Below are 22,077 nucleotides of genomic sequence, written 5' to 3' on the forward strand. Positions count from 1 at the left end.
TTTGAATCCCGCGCTGTTTATACAGAGCTTGTAAGTTCTTCCCGTATCTGCATGAGTTTTCCAAGGGGCTCTGGTTTCCTCCCATCGTTCAAAACATATTGGGGGTTGTAGGTTAATTGGGTGTAATTTGTTGGCACTGGTTTGTGGGCCGAAATGACCTGTTACTGTGCTGTATGTCTAAATTTAATTTAAAAACACAAAAACATAAGAAATAGGAGAAGGAGTTGGCCATCCGGCCCATCGAGCCTGCTCCGCCATTCAATGAAATCATGGCTGATTTGATGATAGGCTCATCTCCACCTATCTGCCTTTTCCCTATATCCATTAATTTCTTTACCATTTTAAAAAAAATGTCTATCCAACCTTGCCTTAAATATATTTACTGAGGTCACCTCCACTGCTTAAATGGGCAGCGAATTCCAGAGGAAGTAAAGGGTAACCAACATTTCAGGTTGCAAAAACATACAGATGCCTGAAACAAAAGGTAGGGGGGAAGAGGAGAGGAGGGAGACAAGGGGAGGAGCACTGGTAGCAGGCAAGAGGTCATAGGAGGATGCAGGTGGGAGGGTAGAAAAGAAAGATGTGTTTGGGGGAGGTGGTAGCTGATTGGAGAGAGAAGATAAGGGGGTGGGAAACTGGAGGAAAGCTAGACAGAGGGATAGGGAAAGAGAAAGACTTGAGGGAGGAGTTTAACAGAAATTGCAGAAGTTAATGTTAATGCCTTGTGGTTGAAGAGTGCCCAGATGGAATATAAGGTGTGGTCCCTCCAATTTGCAGGTGGACTTGGTTTGGCAGTGCATGAGTACCTGATACGTTCTTGTGAACTGGACAGATGTATACTGATATGTACAGTGCAGGAGTACCTGGCATTTGTCATGACAGTACCTGCTGAAGGGGCCAGGCCCAAAACATTGGTGACTCTTGATTTCCTATGGATGCTCCATGACCTGCTGAGTTTCTCCAGCATATTTGTGTGTTGCACTCAACCTTAACATCTGCAGACTTTCCTGTTTAACCTACACGATGAATAACTTTCTTCCACATGAATTCTTCTCTTGTCTTTCTGGTTTGGACAAGCCTCCATGACATTTTAATCACTTTTATATAAAAATTAGATTGCATTTAACTACCTGCAGCATTGTATAGGAATCATTGCTAACCCAGTGAAAAGGACACAGAGCGTCATGACTTTAACTGATGTGCACAAAGAGGAAGAATCCAGATCCGTCTTCAAGCTGGTTCCAAATTGTTGATGTGTGCTATTTCACTTTGACAAGGCAACTATTCAAGGAGTCGTTTGAATTTGGAAATTGTGATTGGACCCTCTGTAGCAAGCAGATCACTAAACAATAGATTTGTGTGGTTATGACAAGTTTATAAAGGAAGCAGTTGTGTCATTAAGCAATACATTTAAGCAAATGAAAAAAAGGTGTTGAATAAGGCCATTCAGCCCATTGAGCCTATTCTGTTCAATACGATGATGATTAATCTGTAAGCTATCTCTTTTTTCCCCATAATTGCCTAACTTCTGTAGCCTCAGATTTAAAACTAGTTGTGGATTTCAGATAAATAATGGATTCGGCTGCCAATTCTTGAACATATCGTCTTCAAGCTGCAGTATTCCAATTCCTGAATGCTGAGTAGGTTGTGATCTGAGATCCTTGACGTGCCAATAGTATAGTCCTGGAGAGAGATCTTAAAATCAGCACAAATTTGCACAGGGAATAAATCGGGAAGCACCTTCCTGCCAAAGAAATCTCTTCTGCTCTGGCAATGGATGAATTTTCCAAGACTGAATGGCAAATGTCTTACAAGATATGGAGCCACTTCCATGGCAAGTTAAATATCCAGAGCCACACAACCCCCATGGGCAAGTTGAACACAAGGGTTGAATCGAGCCCAGACCCACAAACTTGTTCAATGGAAGCTCTCATCTCTGAGGTTCAAGGTGCATCATACCTTGATGAGGGGCTCAAGCCAGAAACATTGGATATGTACCTTTATCTTTGCTACACTGTTTGAACTGCTGAGTTTCTCCAGTATTGTGTTTTTGCTTCAATAACACCGTCTATAGACTTTTGTGTTTTATTGTTGGTGAAGGGGGGGGGGGGGGGGTGTTGTTGGTTCACTGAGAAAGGATTCAGTGGTAACAGTCAAAAAACAAAGCAATTAAATACTTTGAAAGGAATAGTTTTTTGGGCTACAACTGGGCTAAATGTCTTCTGGAGATTTTACAAACACCATTTGCTTGTTGTCAAAATTTTGTGGTTCGACATGGCTATGGATCAATTATGAAATAGCTTCCAATTGTAATGGTTAGTCCTCACCAATATGGCATATCAGGTGAGGCCACATATTGATGAGGGCAGAATTGTGCACAGAGTGGGCAGATCATGATTTCCAGTAGCCTGCTGCAATTCTACATTTTGGAGATAAGCTGATTAGATGATACACTCTGTTAACCTCAAAATTCTGTTTCAGGAAACCATTGAGTACTTAGAAGTGAGCACAAGCTGTTGATGAAACTAGACATGGCTGATGCTTTTGACACTTGTTTGTAGTTTGTAGGGTCTCCAGGCTGTGACATAACACATGATCAGGGGTGGCCAACCTTTAAATTTTTAATTTCAGCCCATGAGTTCGTGCCATCCAAAATGGCCTGTTACCGTCCTGTATGTTTAAATTAAAAATTAAAAGGTTGGCCACCCCTAAAATAGAGTTGCTTCAACCAGTTGTTCTCCGAGCTCTCAGACAGCACTAGAGATTTTCTCTTTGGATCAATGAAGGATGGCAGGTGACTTAATCGAGGTGTATAAGATTATAAGGGCCTTAGATAGGGTCGGCAGCTGGGGAGACAATAGGAAATTCTAGAGGAAATCTGTTTAAGATGAGTGGAGGAAAGTTTAGGGCAGATTCCAGAGGAAAGATTTTTATTCAGAGAGTAGTGGGTGCTGGGAATGCATTGCTGGAGGCTGTGGATTGGGATATTTAAAAAAATATTCTTAGATAGGCATGTGGATGTAAATAAAAGAGAGGGTGTGAGGCAGGGAAGGGTTAGATTGTTGTGAAGTAGGTTTACATAGGTTGGCACAACATTGTGGGCCGAAGGGCCGATACTGGCTGGAATGTTCTATAAACAAGGAGAGTAAAGGACACAGCTGAAGCGACTCAGAGAGAAATCCCTTCATCAGGACCTTAACAAAGCGTGGAAAAAGCAGAGGGGTGGATTGAATTGGATAGTTCGTTCAAAGTGTTGACACAGATCTGATGGGCTGAATGGTCTCCTGCTTGTCTTGTGGAGTCTATAAGATGGTGCAGGATGTGTTTTAGTTTCCTACCCAAGACCTTGTCCCCGTCGAGGCCACACCAGCAGCTTTCCCTTTTCAAACTGTCGAACTTCTTTATCTCTGTCCGAAATCCAAAAATGTGGATTAACCTCGCTTCACAGCTGTTAGAGCTGTAATTCAAGAAGTTGTAGTGGGGCAATCGGCAACACCTGCAGCTCCCACAGCAGTGAAGGGGATTCCATAGAACCATGGAACATTTCAATAGCCATTCTCAACCTTATTTCAACTATGATCTCCCAAGGGCTTTGCTCAACATTTATGGGCCCCCTTCCTTGTGAAGCAGTTAAGTTTTGGTTTCTTCTGTATTTCTCTCCAGCAATTACATAAAAAGCCATTAAGAATATTTATTTATGTAACGTGAGGTGAGGTGAAAAGAAAACAAGGCTTTTATTCAAATGTGCCCTGACTTCCTGGGGTGGGGGTCATACGGCTTCCGTTGAGAATGGCTGAACTGTAGCACATAATTGGGCCTTTTGGCCCATCTAGTCCATGTCAACTATTCTGCATAGTCCCGAACCATACCCTCCCATCCTTGCACCCATGCAATTTAACCTGCACCCACCACCTTGTTCCAAACTCTCACCGCCCTCAATGTGAAGAAGTTCCCCTGAATGTTGCCTTCAACATTTCATCTCTCATCCGTGCCACTGCATGGCCCCCAACCCCTGTAGCCCCTCTTGTGAGCATCCCTCAGCAGAGGAAGCGAACCATGCAAAGAGTCTCGTGGGAAGCCAAGAGAGACAAGCAGAGGTCTTAGGACATGATAAATGGCAATGAAAATCATTTAAGTGATACATCAACTGTACCATTACGCTATCTAATTAGATTGTACATAAAATATTCAAACGAGCTTCATGGGAACCTAAAATGAAGATAGATTGTGCTAATATTTTTTCCCAAGACTTCTGTTCCACCTTAAATTGAGCTTAATCCAATTTTACATTCGGAGAATGTAATTTTTTTGGTCAAACCTTCTCCTCTCAAACTATATTTGGAGAGGGGGCAATGTTGCTTGGAGCAGAGAATGGTGAGTCTTTGTTTTTGGAATGAAAGCTTTTCAGGATTCCTCATTGTGTCAAGCACCATTTGACAGCTTCCACCCCTGGTGTCAGGGTGACGCTACCTTAAAGCTTAGCCTCCTGGTTCTCCGGTGATTTGAGGTTATACAAACAAAGTCTTCAGACGCTGGGGTTGAGTGCAGTACACAACCATGCTGGAGAAACTCAGCAGGTCACGCAGCATCCACAGGAAGTAAAGGGCCCTTCGTCAGGTACAAACCAAAACAGGCAGAGGCCTGGATAAAAATGTGGGGGAGGAGGAGAGGAGGGAGAGAGAAACGGGCAGAGGGAGCACAGTTTGAGAGGTAAGAGTTCATAGATGGTTTCAGGTGAGGGGGGGGTAAAAGAGAAACAAGTTGAGAAATGCATGGTTAACAAGGCAGTTAGCGCCACGCTATTACAATGTCCGTAATCTGGGTTCAAATCCAGCACTGTCTGTAAGGAGTTTGTATGTTCTCCCCATGACCTGGATTGGTTTCCTTCAGTGCTCTGGTTTCTTCCCACCCTCCAAAGCATATGGGTGTTGTAGGTTAATTGGGTGTAATTGGGCAGCACGGCTCATGTGCTGGTAGGGCCTGTTACCGTGCAGTATGTCTAATTTTTAAAAAGTGATGGGGGGGCTAGCTCTCTGAATGGAGAGGGAAGGGTGGGGAGCTGAAAGAAAGGAGACAGAGGGAAAGGGAATGAGAGAGGGGGGTTAACGGAAGTTAATCCTGTTGCCATCTGGCTGGAGAGTGCCCACTGGTGCTTTGATTGCCAATGTGCTCTTAAGTTTTCAAGTTCATTGCAAGTAGCACCAAATGAATCTGTTTCGGCAGTGCTCTTTTTCTTTTAAATAGTTATTGCATTCAACATTGCTCCACACTCATGTTAACGTTGATTGACCAGGTAGAAAACCCCAAATGAATTGTGGAGATAAAGTGACCTGTTGTACTGCGGCTCTGAGGAATGTGGTCTTTAACTGTTGATGCATAGAATCGAGGTGCCGGTGGAAATCTTGAAGGTTAATGCATTCTCTTTGTCTCTCCTGCTGTGCTAGTGCTGTGACCTGGGCTATCATGCTAGCTTAAACAGAGCCTTGAGGACGTTTCTCTCTGCAGAGTACAACCTGGAGACCTCCAGGCACGAAGGTCTGGACATCATAGAGAACGCGGTGGACAATTTGGACCCTCGTAGCGACAAGCAGCGGTTCATGGAGATGTATCACACGGCCTTCTGCCCACCGGTCAGGTTTGACTTCCAGCCTCACATGGGAGACGAGGTGAGTGTCATGCATGGCAGAGATCTTTCTTCCTCCTGAAGAGAGGACGATGAGTTTCCTCTCCACTTTGGTGGGTTCTGAGCTAGATAACGTGGGAAGTGCAGATAGGACAGACTCCATGACATTAGAATCAGTATTTATTGTCATGAACATGTCACAAAATACTTTGCTTTGTGATAGGACTATTGTGCATTGCAGGTACAATTGCAGGGACTTCCTGTGGGCAGTGAGAATACTGAAGGAACTGCTCACACTAACCATCCGAAACTCACATATTCATGAAACAAAATTAATTTTATTTATTTATTTGTCCTGCGTTTGCATTGTTTGTCTGTATATGTGTTATGTCTGGTTGTGTTTCTGCGTGTTTTGTATCGTGGAGCGGAGAACACTGTTTTGTCAGGTTGTACTTGTACATTTGGATGATAATAAACTTGAACTATAAAATTTGCTATAAATTATGTTCCATAAACACAGGTGTCCACCGCTTAATGTCCACGATACGTTCTGTGAAATTGGGTGTTATGCGATGTGGATGTTGTGCTAACGCCATATTCTTTGGCTTGGCTTCGCGGACGAAGATTTATGGAGGGGGTAAAAAGTCCACGTCAGCTGCAGGCTCGTTTGTGGCTGACCAGTCCGATGCGGGACAGGCAGACACGATTGCAGCGGTTGCAAGGGAAAATTGGTTGGTTGGGGTTGGGTGTTGGGTTTTTCCTCCTTTGCCTTTTGTCAGTGAGGTGGGCTCTGCGGTCTTCTTCAAAGGAGGCTGCTGCCCGCCAAACTGTGAGGCGCCAAGATGCACGGTTTGAGGCGTTATCAGCCCACTGGCGGTGGTCAATGTGGCAGGCACCAAGAGATTTCTTTAGGCAGTCCTTGTACCTTTTCTTTGGTGCACCTCTGTCACGGTGGCCAGTGGAGAGCTCGCCATATAATACGATCTTGGGAAGGCGATGGTCCTCCATTCTGGAGACGTGACCCATCCAGCGCAGCTGGATCTTCAGCAGCGTGGACTCGATGCTGTCGACCTCTGCCATCTCGAGTACCTCGACGTTAGGGGTGTGAGCGCTCCAATGGATGTTGAGGATGGAGCGGAGACAACGCTGGTGGATTATATACTTAGCAAAGCCATATGGAATACTGTAGTATACCTGTAAACTTTTTATTTGTATGTAGGGATCAGTGTGGGGACCAACACGGGGCTATAGGGAGAGAGCAGGGCAGTGGGATCAGTGTTCGGACTGACATGGGATGATGGGGAGAGAGTGGGACAGTGGATCAGCGTGCGGATCGACACAGAGCTGTGGGGAGAGTGCGAGGTAGTCGGATCAGTATGGGGATTGACACAGAGCTGTGGGGAGAGTGTGGGGTAATGGGATCAGTGTGGGAACCAACACAGGACATAGGGAGAGAGCAGGGCAGTGGGATCAGTGTGGGTATACAGAGCAATCACTTTTTTTAAATTGCTGCAGACTTGTTCACGGATACTGAATAATTATGGGACCACAAATGCAAATGTAAATGCAGTCGGATGTTGCCTGAACAGATGTTAAGCAGTACACAACTGACCAATGAAGTTCCTGATGCATATGAAACATTGACCATTCTTTCCCCTCTCACTCCCTCCCCCCACAGATACTGCATGACCCACTGTGTTTTGCTTTCAATGTAAATTATCATGGACTTTCTCTCAGGTGAAACTTCATAGAAATGGCCAATTCCCAATGAAGTTCAAGTTTATGTATCACCCGATTGTGAAACCTGGCAAAACAGCATTCTCTGGTCCTGGGTGCAAAACCATGCAAACACAGACATAACGCACATGATATGTATGCAATAAGTATTGTTTAATAAATAGTAGAATCATGGAGGGTTTCTATGAGCAATTCATTAATTGTTTAGCAGTCTCACTGTCCATGGAAGAAGCTGCTTCTCAGCCTGGTTGTTTCCTAATTCGCCTATCTCTTCCCCGATGGGAGCAGCTGGAAGATGTACGGGGTAGAAGGGGCCCTCAACGATTTAGCGAGCCCTCTTCAGACAATGATCCCAGTGATTCTGCCGCTCTTATGGTCCTGTGGATTGACCTCCGATCCAATGCTTTGCAGCATGGATGGTGTAGCAGTTGGCTTTTACAGCGCCAGCAATCAGGACTAGGTTTCGAATCCCACGTTGTCTGTAAGAAGTTCGTACGTTCTCCCCACATCTGTGTGGGTTTTCCCTAGGGGCTCCAGTTATCTCCCACCATTCGAAACGCACTGGGGGTATAGGTTAATGGGGTGTAAATTGAACAGCACGGACTCATGGGCTGAAATGGCCTGATATCGTGCTGTATGTCCACATTAAAAAAAAATAACTGTACAACGCATTGATGAGCCAATTAATTCCCAATTAATTCATTCACTGGGTATACCCATCCATAGGAATGCCAGAATGTTTTGCCCTATGTTAATTACCCTGGAATAGAGTGGCTTACTATGGGCTGTTTACAAGTTGACTCTAGTTCCAAGGGTCTAGAGTCATGCTATGTGCGGTAGGTTGCGAGGTCAATACTAGAAAGTGCTGCAGAAACTCAGCAGGCCATGCAGCATCAAAGGAAGGAAAAAGCAGTTAACATTTTATGCCTGATCTCTTTGTCAGAAATATGGGTTGGCAGAACATTGTGGGTCGTAGGGCCTGTACTGTGCTGCAGTGTTCTGTGGGAAAGCAGGTGGCTACCTGGAATAAAAAAGGTAGGGGGGGTTGGAGAGGAGGGAGGAAAGGGACGAGCACAGGCTAACAGGTGGGTAGGAGAGACAGGAGCTGAGAAGTGATAGGGGGAGACGGCTGAGAAGTAGATTTCCTTCCTTGAAGGATGTTAATGAAACAGCTGGGATTTCAGCCAGTCAATACCTTCACCTTCCTCGTGTCTAATACAGCTGAATCTGTATTCTATTTTCTGTTGGGGATTTGAACTCTGCACTGTTAGTCTGGGTCTGTGGATCACTAGTGCAGTATTTCAGCATTCATGGCGAGAGGAATAGAATATAAAGGCAAAGCTATACTGTTGAGGCTTTACAAGACATTGGGTCAGACCATATTTGGAGTATTGCGAGCAGTTTTGGGCCCAATATCTACAAAAGGCTGTGCTGCCGTTGGAGAGGGTCCAGAGGAGGTTTATGAATTTGATCCTAGGGTTGAGAGGATTAACGTACGAGGAACATTTGATGGCTCTGATCGAGATCTTTACAAAGATGAGGAGGATATCTTAAAAAAAATCAAAATATTTAAAAGGTTCGATCGAGTGGACATGGCGAAGATGTTTCAAGTGTGGGAGGGCACAGCCTCAGAAAAGAAGGCTGTCCCTTTAGAACTAAGATGAGGAGAAAGTTCTACAGCCAGAGGGTGGTGAATCTGTTAAATTTGTTGCCACAAACAGCTGTGGAGACCAGTCATTGGGTCGATTTAAAGCAAAGGTTGATAAGTTTTTGATTAGTCAGGGCTTCAAAGGGGAGAAGGCAGGAGAGTGGAGGGATGAAGTTTAAATTTGTTTACAATACAATAGAAGCCGATTCCGGACCTTGAAACCCACGCCGCCCAATTACACACAACTCCGTATGTTCTGGTGGATGGGAGGAAGCTGGAACACCCGGAAATAACCCACACAGGTCACGGGAATAATTTACAAACTCCTTGAGACAGCGGTAGAGTCAAACCCAGGTCGCTGGCACTCTAATAGAGTTTACATTTTTAATTTTGAGATACAGCGCAGTAACAGGCCTTTCTGGCCCACAAGCCCATGCCGCCCAAATGCCACAATTAACCTACAACCCTGGTAAGTTTTAGAGGGTGAGAGGAAACCGGAGCACCCGGAGGAAACTCTGCACAGTCACGTGGAGAACATACAAACTCCTTACAGACAGCAGCCAGATTCGAACCCAGGTCGCTGGCGCTGTAACAACGTTGCACTAACCGCACTACCTTAACCGTTGCATTGCGCTAACCACTATAACTCTGAGGTGGGATTGTCAGGAAACCTTCATGATAAATAAATAAAGGGAGCAATTTAGACATTTTACCAATCTGTTGAACGCTGGACATTTTGTTTTTCTCTTTGATAAATACCCTGCTTTATGCATGAGTTTGTGGAACATTAAATCAAAAACATTCCCTGGAAGGTTCTAAGTCTTCGAACTTCAAGAGAAGCATATAAATACTTAAAACTGTGACCCCATTTATCAAAGCCAAATGTGCCTGGATGTAATTGTTTTTAGTTTGCAGTTAATCCAGTCAAGTTCATACGAAGCATGCTGGCTGCTATAAAGCACCAATGAGTCATCTTTTTATCTGTTTTGTCCTTCCAGGAAGCTTTGGTTGGGAAGGGGGAACCACTGCTATTGTTTTTGTACAGTTGTTTCTTCAGGGGTGGACTGTGAGCCTATTGATTCAGAATCACCAGGCAATTTATCCATTGTAAGCGGGAGCTTCCTGTGCTGGTTGAATCGGTGGCGAAGAAGGCAAATGCAATGCTGGCATTCATTTCGAGAAAAGAAGGGATGTGATGTTGAGGCTTTATAGGGCACTGGTGAGACCTCACGTGAGCAGTTTTGGGTTCCTCATTTGAGAAAGGATGTGCTAACTTTGGAGAGGATTCAGAGAAGGTTCACAAGGATGATTTTGGGATTGTAAGGGTTATCATATGAGGGACGTTTGACAGCTCTTGGGCTGTATTTGTTGGAATTTAGGCGAATGAAGAGCATCTCATTGAACAAATGTTGAAAGGCATAGACAGAGTTGACGTGGGAAGATTGTTTTCCACAGTGGGAGAGTCTAGGAAAAGAGGACACAACTTCACAATTGAAGGGCGTCTGCTTAGAACAGAGATGTGAAGGAATTTCTTCAGCCAGAGGGTGGTAAATCTGTGGAATTTGTTGCAACAGGTGGATGTGAAAACCAGGTCACTGGCTGTGTTTAAGACAGAGTGATAGGTTTTTGATTAGCCAGGGTATCAAAGGTTATGGGGAGAAGGCCGGGGAGTGGGGCTCAGTGAGGTAAATGAATCAACTCATGATTAAATGGTGGGGCAGACTCAATGGGCTAAATGGCCTATTTCTGCTCCTATGTCTTACGTGCCCCACTTTCCACCAAGGTTGTTCCTGATTCCTACTTGGAGCAGAACAGTTATCATGCCACTCTTACAGCAACCCAGGTTCCAATCTGCCACTGGCTGTATGCTCTCCCCATGCCTTTTAACGGGGAAAATCTTCAATTGTACAAAGTTTTGCTGCAGCTGATGGCTTGCTTCCTTCTCTAGGTGTGCCAGGTGAGCGCTCAGCAACCCGTGCAGGCAGAACTAATGCTCAGGTACCAACAGCTGCAGTCCAGACTGACCACGCTGAAGATTGAAAATGAGGAGGTGAGTTCCTACCATTTCTCTTCATCTCCAGAGAGGAGGGGGTTAGCCCATGAGGAGAGATTAAATAGTCTGGGGCAGTTCTCACTTGAATTTAGAAGAATGAGAAGGGATCTTATAGAAATGAATAAAATTTTGAAAATCTAGAGGTAGGTAAGTTGTTCCTATTGGTGGGGGAGACTAGAACTAGGGATCATTGCCTCATGATTTTGGATGGAGTTGAGGAGGAATTGCTTTTCCAAGGGGATGATGAATCTGGAATTCGCTGCCCATTGAAGCAGTGGAGGTGACCTCAGTAAATATATTTAAGACAAGGTTGGACAGATTTTTTACATTGTAGAGGAATTAAGGGATATGGGGAAAAGGCTGGTAGGGTGGAGATGAGCCTTTCATCAGATCAGCCATGATCTCATTGAATGGTGGAGCAGGCTCGATGGGCTGCATGGCCGGCTCCTGCTCTTGGTTCTGTGTTCTCACTCTGCAGCTTGTGGGCCTGGAATTCACTGCCAAGTCATGTGAGAGATGGCGGGTGCTGGATGGATGTTGAACACTAAGCAGGTTCAGGCACCCCATCCACAATCTTCATGACCGTTTGTATCTTCAATCTCCCACTCATTGTAATTCAATGTCAACTCGCACAAGAGGCTGCAGACACTGAAATCTGGAGCAAAAAACGATCTGCTGCAGGAAGTCAGCACAGAACACTACAGGCCCTTCAGCCCACAAGGTTGTGCTGACCTATATAAACCTACAACAATTAACCCTTTCCTACCTCACACCCATAACACTCTATTTTTCTCCACCACCCCTGGCAATGCATTCCAGACACCCACCACTCTCTGGGTAAAAAAAAAAACCCTACCTCTGACATCTCCCTAAACCTTCCTCCACTCGCCTTAAACTAATGTCCTCTGGTGTTTGCTATTGCCACCCTGGGGAAAAAGCTGCTGGCTCTCCACCCTATCTTAGCCCTTCATTATCTTACATATTAAGTCACCTCTCATCTTTTGTCACTCTAGTGAGAAAAGCCCTAACTCAGTCAACCTTGATTCATCAGCCATGTTCTCCAATCTTGGTCAATCTTCTCTCCAAAGCATCCACATCCTTTCTAAAATGGGGCAACTAGAACTAGAGTTTTGTGGAGCTACAACATTATCTCACTGCTCTTAAATTCAATCCCCCAACTAATGAAGGCCAACACAACATACTTCTTCAACTTGAACATACTTCAACTTGTGTAGCATCCTTGAGGGATCTATGGATGGATCCCAAGATCACTGTTCCTCTACACTGTTAAGTGTAGAGTGTGTGTCTCTCTCTCTCTTTCTCTCTCTCACTCTCTCTCTCTCTCTCTCTCTCTATAGATATATATATCTCTCTCTCTCTCTCACATTCTCTCACTCACTCTCTCTTTCTTGCTCTCACACTTTCTCACTCTCTCTCACACCCTTTCACTCTATAACACACCCATACCACTCACACGCACACACTCTCTCGCTCTCTCATCTCTTTCTCACTCTATTACTCTCACTTTCTCTCTCCACTCTCTCACTCACTCTCTCTACTCTCTTTTTCAATCTCTCTCTCTCTTCCTTCTCTCCTCTTGAAGGTTTCTGGTCTGAAACATTAGCCATTCCTCTTCTCCCTCTGATGCTGCTTGACCCCTGAGTCCCTCCTTAACATTGCGTCCTTGAGCCAATGCTGAGTGTTTTAGCTTCCTTTCCAAATGACTGCTCCTGTGGAAAAGATCATAATGAAGGGTAGAGGGACTATATTGGTGATTTTCCAGCTTGCATTGCAGTCTCACCTTCATGGAGTACATCTGGAGAGATGGGATCCAATTCATTGTGAACCAAACCCAAATTTTCTTCTAATTTTAGCAAAAAACGTAGATTGAGTCACATAGTTCCCAATGCCTGCCACACAGAACAAACTGTCTCATGTGGTGTGGAGCATACAGACTCTGGGTGAATCTGATCTGGTGGGAAATCTAAAAAGTTCACCTCTGCACCTTTGCTTCCAGATGTCTTCCATTAAAGTTCTGATTTGACAACAGGCGCTGGGAGACTGAGGATGCAAAGGGCCAGGAAGTTGTGCATGGATTGTTTGAACTTGTTTGGTTTGGGCAGGGCTCCAGGATTGTGGTGTGATCTTGCCTATCCCCAATCTCTTTCTTCTCTTCATGTTTCCACAAAAGGGATTCTCTCTCTTCTCCTCACCTCATCTGCTCCTCCTCAATTCTCCCTCCCCCGCCCTCTCCCCTCCTCCCTCTGCCTCTCCTCTCCATTCTCTATTCTTTATGCCCTCCTCTCTCCCCTCCTCTCTCTCCCCTTCTCTTTTCTCTCCCCCTCTCTTCTCTCCCCCTTCTATCTCTCCCCTCCTTTCCCATTACTCTCTGCTACTCTTTCCCCCTCCCCTCTACCCCTCCTCTTTACCCCTTTTCTCTTTCCCCCTCTCATCACCCCTCCTCTCCCACCACATCCCATCTCACTTACCATACCCCATTTTTTCTCCCCACCTCAACATTCTGCCAAGACCTATCTCACTGCTTTTGCCTTTTTCACAAGAAATCCTATGTTGGCAGGGAAAGGGCTTTCTGCAGCACTGTGAAGTTCGACAGAAATGTGTTGTCCTGCTAACATCTGTCAGAGCTGTGGCTTTGCTCAGTCAGTGATCTTGGCTCTTGTCCAGAACCTGGGGCTCTGCAACTTGTGTTCAACTCTTAATACTGCCACACCCTTAATGGTCTTCTCTGCTCTTGGAGGGTCAGTGGGAGGGTGCCGTGGGGGTTGACAAAAAATGTAGAGAAACATTGAGTGGGATGGACAGAATAATGTGGATCCTTGTGAGAGTTAAGTATTCTGTAAATGTTCCCTACCACAGGAGGCCATTCTGCCCAATATGTTTGTGCTGGCTCTTTTTTCAGTTTAGAGGCACAGCACAGTAATAGGGCCCTTGTGTCTCACGCCGTCCAAATTCACCCACATGACCAATTAACCCACCAACCCTGTACATCTTTGGAACATGGGAGGAGACCGGAGCATCCGGAGGAAACCCACGAGAATACAGGGAGAACATCCACCAGCGGCGGATTCAAACCCGGGTCGCTGGTGCTGTAATAACACTGTGCTAACCACTACACCAAGTGGACTGACTTTTTGAAGAACAATTATAAATTTACTCCACACCATTTTTTTAACCCATAATTCTGTTTGTTCCTCATCCTCAAGGAAATGTGCTCCTCCCTCTTCCCCTATCTTTGCTGGGAGGTCATTTCTGATCCAGACGTACCGCAAACAAATTCTCATCGCACACTCCCTCTTTCTAATTTTTCTAATTTGAGTTTGGATGGTTAAATGCAAAGTGGAATCTCTTTCCTCTTTTGTTGCTTAGGTTAAAAAGACAATGGAGGCTACCCTACAAACAATCCAGGACATGGTGACCATTGAGGATTATGACGTCTCGGAGTGTTTCCAGCACAGCCGGTCGACAGAGTCGGTGAAATCCACTGTATCAGAAACATACATGAGCAAGCCTAGCATCGCAAAGAGACGGGCCAATCAGCAAGAGACTGAGCAGTTCTACTTCATGGTGAGTGCTCCTCAAGATGGGTCCCAGAGTCACATTGCCCACAGCGAGGTTGTCTGATGAGAAGGATTGCAAGTTCTCAAGCTAGGGCTATAGAATCACAGAACACTGCAGCACAGGAACAAACCCTTCGGCCCACCTAGTCAGTGCCATTTACCTTTAACCCAAATTGTATCCTTCCATATCCCTCCCATCCATGTACCTGTCCACATTTTTCTTAATATTAAAATTGAGCTACTTCATCTGGTGCTTGTTCCACACTCATTACTTGCTGTGTGAAGAAGTCCTCCCTCATACTCCCTCTAAATATCTCACCTTTCACCCTTAACCTGTGTCCACTAACCTCAGTGAAAAAAGCCTGCTTGCATTTACTCTATCTATACCCCTCATCACATTGTATACCTCCAACAAATCTCTTGTCATTCTTCTACGGTCCAGGTATAAACTCCTAACCTGTTTAACCTTTCCCTGTAACTCAGTTCCTCAAGTCCTGGCCACATCCTAGTAAATCTTCTCTGCACTCTTACAATTTTATTGATATATTTCCTATAGTTAGGTGACCAAAACTGTACACAATACTCCAGATTTGACCTCACCTACATTTTATACAACTTTAACATAGCATCCCAACACTTATACTCAGTAGTTTGATTTATGAAGGTCAATATACCAAAAGCTCTCTATCTACCTGTGATGCCACTTTCAGGGAATTATGTATCTGTATTCCAAGATCCCTCTGTTCTACTGCACTCCTCAGTGCTCTACCATTTACTGTGTATGTCCTACCTCAAAGTGCCACACATCACACTTGTCTGCATTACATTCCATGCAGTCCAATTTTCCATCTGATCCCGATCCCTCTGCACCCTTTGAAAGCCTTCCTCACTGTCCACTGCACCTCAAATCTTTGTCATCTGTGGGCCAGATTTGGATTGGCCGTGGGGATGTTGGGTTCAGGTGGGTTATCTATTTGGTGTGGCATGGACCTCTCGAGACAGTGCTAAACTCCACTGCCCTCTGTCCTCAACAGAAATTCAAAGAATACCTTGAAGGCAGCAATTTGATCATGAAGCTACAAGCCAAGCACGACTTACTTCACCACACCCTCGGAGAAGGTAAATTTCCCAAGTTCTTTTGAATAGATGTATAATGATCTTAAGTCTGCATGCTTTTATCTAGCCCCTTACCCATTGCCTCGAGCAGTGGTTCTCAACCTTTTAGGTTGCTGTAGGTGCTTTGTGGTTAGTAAGGGATTACTATGAATGGGTAAAAAAAAATAGGTTGGGCATCCTTCCTTGTTTCCATGCTTTTTGATCCCTTCACCCAACAAAAAAACCAATCCATTCTCCTGGGTTGTGAAATGTTTGGTGAACTCAGCATCCCATTGTTGGTCAAAGAAGATGCCTAGCTCCTCACCAATATTTGAGGATGGTCCCTTGAACCAATACCTGGGTCTGTAGATTAAAGAGAAGCAAGATACCCTCTCACATCTGGAAGAATTTGTCCTCTGTCGGCTCGCTGCTGGGTTCGGTCTATCTGCTCCTAGTGTGAGTTGTCAAGAGTTCTATTTGATGTCTTCACCCACTTTCTCTGCTCAAGGGTCTGCACAACACACATATTGGATCTAAACATCTCTGATAAACCCCATCAGCCTCAATGAAGGGTTCCAGACCCAAACGTTGACCCTTCCCTTCCTCTCATGGAAGGGTTAATGTCTCGACATATCCAATTTACCCCCTTTGTTGGTTGGGACTCCTTTCCCAGCCAGCACTCTCTTTATTCTGAGCATTCCTGTTCTTTGCTTTAAGAAGGGCTCAGGACCAAAATGTTGGCAATATATCTTTACCTTCTGTGGTAAAGGCTGAGTTCCCCCAGCATTTCTGTGTGTTTTTACTACCATCACAGTGTCTGCAGACTTTTATGTTTCACTTTCTCATGGTCGCTGCTCGACCTGCGAAGTTCCTCCAGCAGACGATTTGATTCAGCAAATACTTCTATTCCATAAACTCAAGTCAAACTGATGATGTATCTTGATAAAAACCCAACAGCCAGCTTGGAACCTGCTTGCCAACTGTGATTTCCTGGAAATATCACTTTATTTATTTTGTTTAATTTAGAAAATGTGTAACCTTGGAACTATTATTCCATTGTTTTACATTCTGTTTGTGACATTGGATGTTTTGAGACTCCAAAAGAGATTATTTGCTGAGTGTTCCCAGCATTTTTGTTTAAGACGCAGCATCTGCATTTTTAAGAATATATTCAGCTACCTATGTGGTTGACTCTAGTATGTCTCCTCAGCTTGGGAAGGAGAGGGGTTGTCAGTAACTGGCGTCTTGGCCAAACTCTGGTAACTGAGTATTAGAGCACACCTATCGTGGTCTTTCGGCGAGGAGGTCGTGCTTTCTGGGAGGGATCCTGCAGCTCATGTGTTCCCATCAATATTCCACGTCTAAACCTCTTTCCTTTCTTTCTAGGTCAGAAAAGTGACTTCATGACCACAAGGTAGGGAACAATTTGCAGCCACTTCCAGGTGCAAGTGTCTCCGGCCTTTGTATCCCCCAGTAAACAGTGTACAACATGAAAATGGATACTTTGAGATGCTTCATGTTTAATATCTATGCTTCTGAAGATTTAGAGTCAAATTACAGTAATATTGTTTAAATTTAATTTTTTTTATTTACAATATGGTAGAAGCTGATCCCAGCCATTTAAACCGTGCTGCCCAATTACGCCCAAATTAACCAACAACTGTATGTTTTGGAGGGTGGTAGGAAACTGAATACCCAGGTAGACACAGGGAGAACTTAGAACCTCCTTACAGACAGGACTGGATTTGAATCAGGGTGGCTGGTGCAGTAATAGCATCACACTATTGCTAACCATACCGTCCATGCTAATACAGAATGAACTCAGCAGAACCTAAATGAAAAGATCCCATGGTCTCCTGAGAGTTGTTTAGGCTTTTTAAGGTATTGTTGGCAAAACCTTTGGTCTTCCCAAAGTTGGAGGAAATTTCAAGACTCGTTGTTGGCCAACACAAAGGGGCATTGGTGACACCAATCTCGGTGATGTCAGCCCAGACTGGTGGTGTGCTCTGAGATGAATTGACCCAGAGCCAGCAAACCAATTGAGAAACAGGAGTGTCCGAGAATAAATCCATGAGACCGTGCGGGCATTGTAGTAGAGTCAGGAACGGAAGCCGATATTGGTGCTTCTCTTGACAAATTCTATCCCAGACTGGAAAAACGCTTGCATAGCCCTCCGCTCAACCCCTTGCTCCTCATCCCCCATCTCAGCTAACACAAGGAAAGATCACAAGGAAGGACACTTGTATAAGTGTGCACATATGCTCCAGTGAAATGTTTCTGCGGGCCCAGTGGTTGAATGGATGCATGACTGGTGCATCACAGGCTGAAGGAGGACCTGATAGAAGTTTCTAAACTTATGTGAGACACAGATTTAGATAATTAGAGCCTCTCTCCCAGGGGAAACAGGTCAAATATTGGCCAGCACACATTTCAGGTGAGAAAGGGAAGTTTGAAGGAGATGTGGGGAGCTAGTTTTTACACGACCTGGAATGGACTGTAAAGGATAGTAACATTTAAGAAGGGTGCGGAGAGGCACATGAATATACAGGGAATTAAGGGATAGGGATCACGTGCAGGAAGATGAAGATGAGATCTAGTTTAATTTGCGTTGTGTTCAGTGCAGACCTTATGGACCTGCTCCTAGAACCATAGAACACTGCAGCACAGAAACAGGCCCTTCAACCGTTCCAGCCTGTCCTGAGCTATTATTCCTAATGTTCCTGCCCTCTTGTTCCTGGGTTCTGTGGTCATTGGGAGATCATGGATGAAGGTATTTCAGTGGATGCACCACCCTTGGATGAACGCCAGTAGTTGTGATGCTAGCTGGGTATTACCCATCTATTGAACCAGCCTCTACCACCACCCCCACCAATGCATTCCAGGTGCCCTCCACTCCCTGTGTAACAAACCTACCTCTGACATCTCCCCTCAACTTTTCACTTACCTTCAACAGATGCCCTGTGGTGCCCTAGGAAAAAGCTGCTGGCTCCCACTCTCTCTCCCATACAAGTTCAAGTTTATTTATCATCTGTGCAACCTGATGAAATGGATACTTCTATTAGGTCACCTCTCACCCTTTGTCGCTCCAAAGCGAAAAGCTCTAGCTCGTTCAAGCTTGCCTGGGCCACATCTGAGTAAATCTCCTCTGCCCCCTCTCTGAAGTTTCCATATCGTTCCTGTAATGAGGCGACCAGAACTGATTGCAGTGGTGCAGGCAGCGAATTTTTAGGAAGAAGCAAAACTTCAGGGAGGTTGAAGAGGTGTGTAAATCCATGAAACTGTGACAATGACAGCCTCTAAATGTTGACTGCATGAGCAATGACATCAGGGGCAAAGTGTGGGGGGTGTGGGTTTGTGAAGTAAGTTCTGAAGGATTTTTCTAACCCTCCAAGGAAAACTACTGGGTCAAATGGATCAAGTATTAGTGGGGAACGTCTAAGATTGAGTCATGCAAGAATACAACACGGAAACAAGCCCTTCGGCCCAGCCAGTCGCCACTAGCCATCATCAACCACCCATTCAAGCCAACCGTACATTAATCCTGCAGTTTTATCACGTTCCCAGCTTCTGCCACTCACCTGCACACTTCATGGCAATGGAGAAATGTCCAATGTAGCTCCAAAGCAGCACGTCTCTGACACGTGGGAGGAAACTGGATCACCCAGAGGAAAGTCACATGGTTAGATGGAGAATGTGCAAACTCTGCACTGGCGGCAGCCAAGGTCGGGAGTGAACACAGGTCACTGGTGCTGTGAAGCAGAGGTACTACCATCTGTGCTGCCCTCACTGAACCAAGCCTGGCCTGAGTACATTGGAATGTATGCCCAGTGGCATTTCAAAGTGGGGATGTTTTAGCTGCTGCCCAACAAGATACAACCACGGGTCGCTGACTGGCCCAAAAGAAAGTGAATTAAAATGAAACGCAGCAAAAGAGTGGCCGGCAGATGTCAGGCTGCAAACACTGGTCATTGTGGAATGTGCAGGGAGCAAGCAAAATAAAATGCAAGGCTGAAGAGAGATGAAGAGAAAAGGCCAGCAACAAATGCAAGCCAGAATTCAGGAACATTCTTTGGGCTGAACAAGAAGGTCCACAAATGCCAGGAAACTGGAACAATGGCCAATATGCCGGAGGAACCCAGCGGTCTCCGTGGAAGGCGAGAGATGGTCAACATTTCGGAGCCGTAACCCAATGAAGTGTTTTGACCCGAGTTGTCACCTACCTATCTCTTTTCTCAAATGCTGCCTGACCCGCTGAGTTCCTCCAGCATGTTGGCTGTCACTCTGCTCTTTGGGAGAGGAGAGATGAGAAGGTTGAGAGACCAAAAGAGAAACTTACACATGAAAGCTAAAAACGAGTGTGAACACATTATTAGGAGGACAAATCCCGATGTATTGAGCTTTGGTCCTTTGTAAACTGAGTTATAAACTGTCGCCAAAATGTTTGTTGAACTGGATACTTTTGGATGATTGTGGTTTTGTGTTGTTTATTGAACGCCCTATTGGCAATTCAGGCGGCGCGGAACTTTGCTTGCTTGCTTTGACATTTGGTTTACAGATGTTTAAGTTCTCAAATTTTGTTCCATTCCCCTCCCAGGCCTCCAAATGTACCCCCTAAACCTCAGAAAGCACGGAAATCCAGACCCCGATCAGAGTATAATGCTAAGTTGTTTAATGGGGATTTGGAAACTTTTGTCAAGGTACATTGGCGCTGAAAATTCTGGTGCTGGGTTTCTTTCCAACCTGCCATTCTGAATATAGTGGTCTGATCCTCAAGCTAACCCATTCCACAGATGCATGGCATCGGTTTCGCTACCAATGGCATCTGGGCAGTAGTGTGCCCTATTCGGACACCATAGCTTGAGGTGTGCCACTATGTTCAAAGCTCTGTGAGGCCCTATCTCTGAGCCTCTGTTTATCAGACACTTCCTCAAGTCGAGAATTGGACGTGCTGTCAAACCCAAACATCGCTGGGGTGTTTGGAGCTTCTGAGTGCCTTCAAATTGAGACTCTGCTATTATCTTTGCCTCATTTCCTCAATTTTGGAAGCTGAAACATTGCTGATGAATTTGGCCACGACTTTCTGACGTTTCTTGGGAGTATCCTGCAGGTGGAACTGCAGACCCATCTCAGAAGGTTGACAAGCATGGTCATTCTGGACCCTGAGGAAGCCGATAAAATTCATATCTGCTCTATTGCTAGATGCCAACTCTCTCCCTCACCTGAATATAATGGTCTCCTCTGGGCTACGGAGCAGTGGGATATTAATCCTTCAAGGATGAACAGGAGGTGTTCCATTATATTCAGATCCATCATACGGATCTGTATCTTTGTGTCTTCACTGTGTGTATTTGCGGCTACCTCTCACTGTTTTCTTTTCATCCTGCACTCTTAACATTGCTTCTAGCAGAGGACGAAGAAATTCTCACACAAGGAACCAGGTATAGTGCCGGCGTGATGTGGCTGAGCTTTGCATCGCACCCTTATTGCATATCTGCCCGAGTTAAAAAGCAATGAATGAACAAACTTTAACCAGGAATGTTTGCAATGATTCAGTGACGGGAGTTTGTGACTTCACCTTCGAGACTGAGCACCATCACTTTTTAAAAAAATAAATAGGTCCTGTTTAAAACCTGTGCATCAAGATCCATTTTGGTTTGGGGGAGGTCTCATCTGATTTTTCTCTTGGAGGTACTGAGCTTGTTCATTGAGTCAAATAAGGATATTGTGAACTGACAGGCACATGGATGCACAATAAATAGAGGGTCATGGGTGTGAGGCAAAGAAGGTTTAGATCGTTTAGTAGTTGTATAAAGGTCAGTACAACATTGAGGGCTGAAGGGCCTGTACTGTGCTTGGTATATTCTATGTATCACTAGATGGATCCCTGGAAAGAGAAGTTTGTTTCACAAGGAGCAATTGGGTTGGTCTGTCGCAGAAATTTGGAAAGAGGAGTTATGATCCCATTGATAAAATTTTGACTTGGAGCTCTTTCTTTGCGATGCGAATGTGGGTAAAACATGGTGGGAGAGAAACTCAAAACCGAGAAACTGGAACCTTGAGCAAACCACTAGGTGCTGGTGGGACTCAGCGGGTCAGATGGTGTCCGTGGGAAGGAACGATCGGTGAATGTTTTGGGTCAGGACTGATTATATTTTATTTGGCCATATTTCGGAAATTCATATTGTATAAAGAGGATGTTTTCTATCATGGGGAAATCTAGAGTTAGGTCCCATCATTTGAGAGTAAAGAGTTGCTAATTTAGTCACCAAGTCATACAGACCTTTCAGCCCGCTTCCTTCATGCTGACCCATTTACACCAATCGCAACATTCACATCAGATTCT

At 45.0% G+C, this 22,077-nt stretch overlaps 1 protein-coding gene across 14 annotated transcripts in view; it reads left to right on the top strand.

The window, feature by feature from the left end:
- Positions 1–22,077, top strand: part of srgap1a (SLIT-ROBO Rho GTPase activating protein 1a) — a 229,322-nt gene that overhangs the window by 153,213 nt on the left and 54,032 nt on the right. For 11 of the 14 annotated variants that reach the window (XM_069904208.1, XM_069904202.1, XM_069904211.1 and 8 more), the window contains 6 exons: positions 5,445–5,666; positions 10,957–11,058; positions 14,449–14,646; positions 15,674–15,758; positions 17,121–17,148; positions 20,329–20,431. In XM_069904208.1, the coding sequence (XP_069760309.1) occupies positions 5,445–5,666; positions 10,957–11,058; positions 14,449–14,646; positions 15,674–15,758; positions 17,121–17,148; positions 20,329–20,431 (738 nt within the window). Of the gene's footprint in view, positions 1–5,444; positions 5,667–10,956; positions 11,059–14,448; positions 14,647–15,673; positions 15,759–17,120; positions 17,149–20,328; positions 20,432–21,138; positions 21,173–22,077 lie in introns of all 14 variants that reach the window. The other 3 variants (XM_069904203.1, XM_069904205.1, XM_069904204.1) reach the window with 2 other exon arrangements.

The sequence above is a fragment of the Narcine bancroftii genome, chromosome 11, assembly GCF_036971445.1.
Source record: "Narcine bancroftii isolate sNarBan1 chromosome 11, sNarBan1.hap1, whole genome shotgun sequence".
NCBI classification, from domain to species: Eukaryota; Metazoa; Chordata; class Chondrichthyes; order Torpediniformes; family Narcinidae; genus Narcine; species Narcine bancroftii.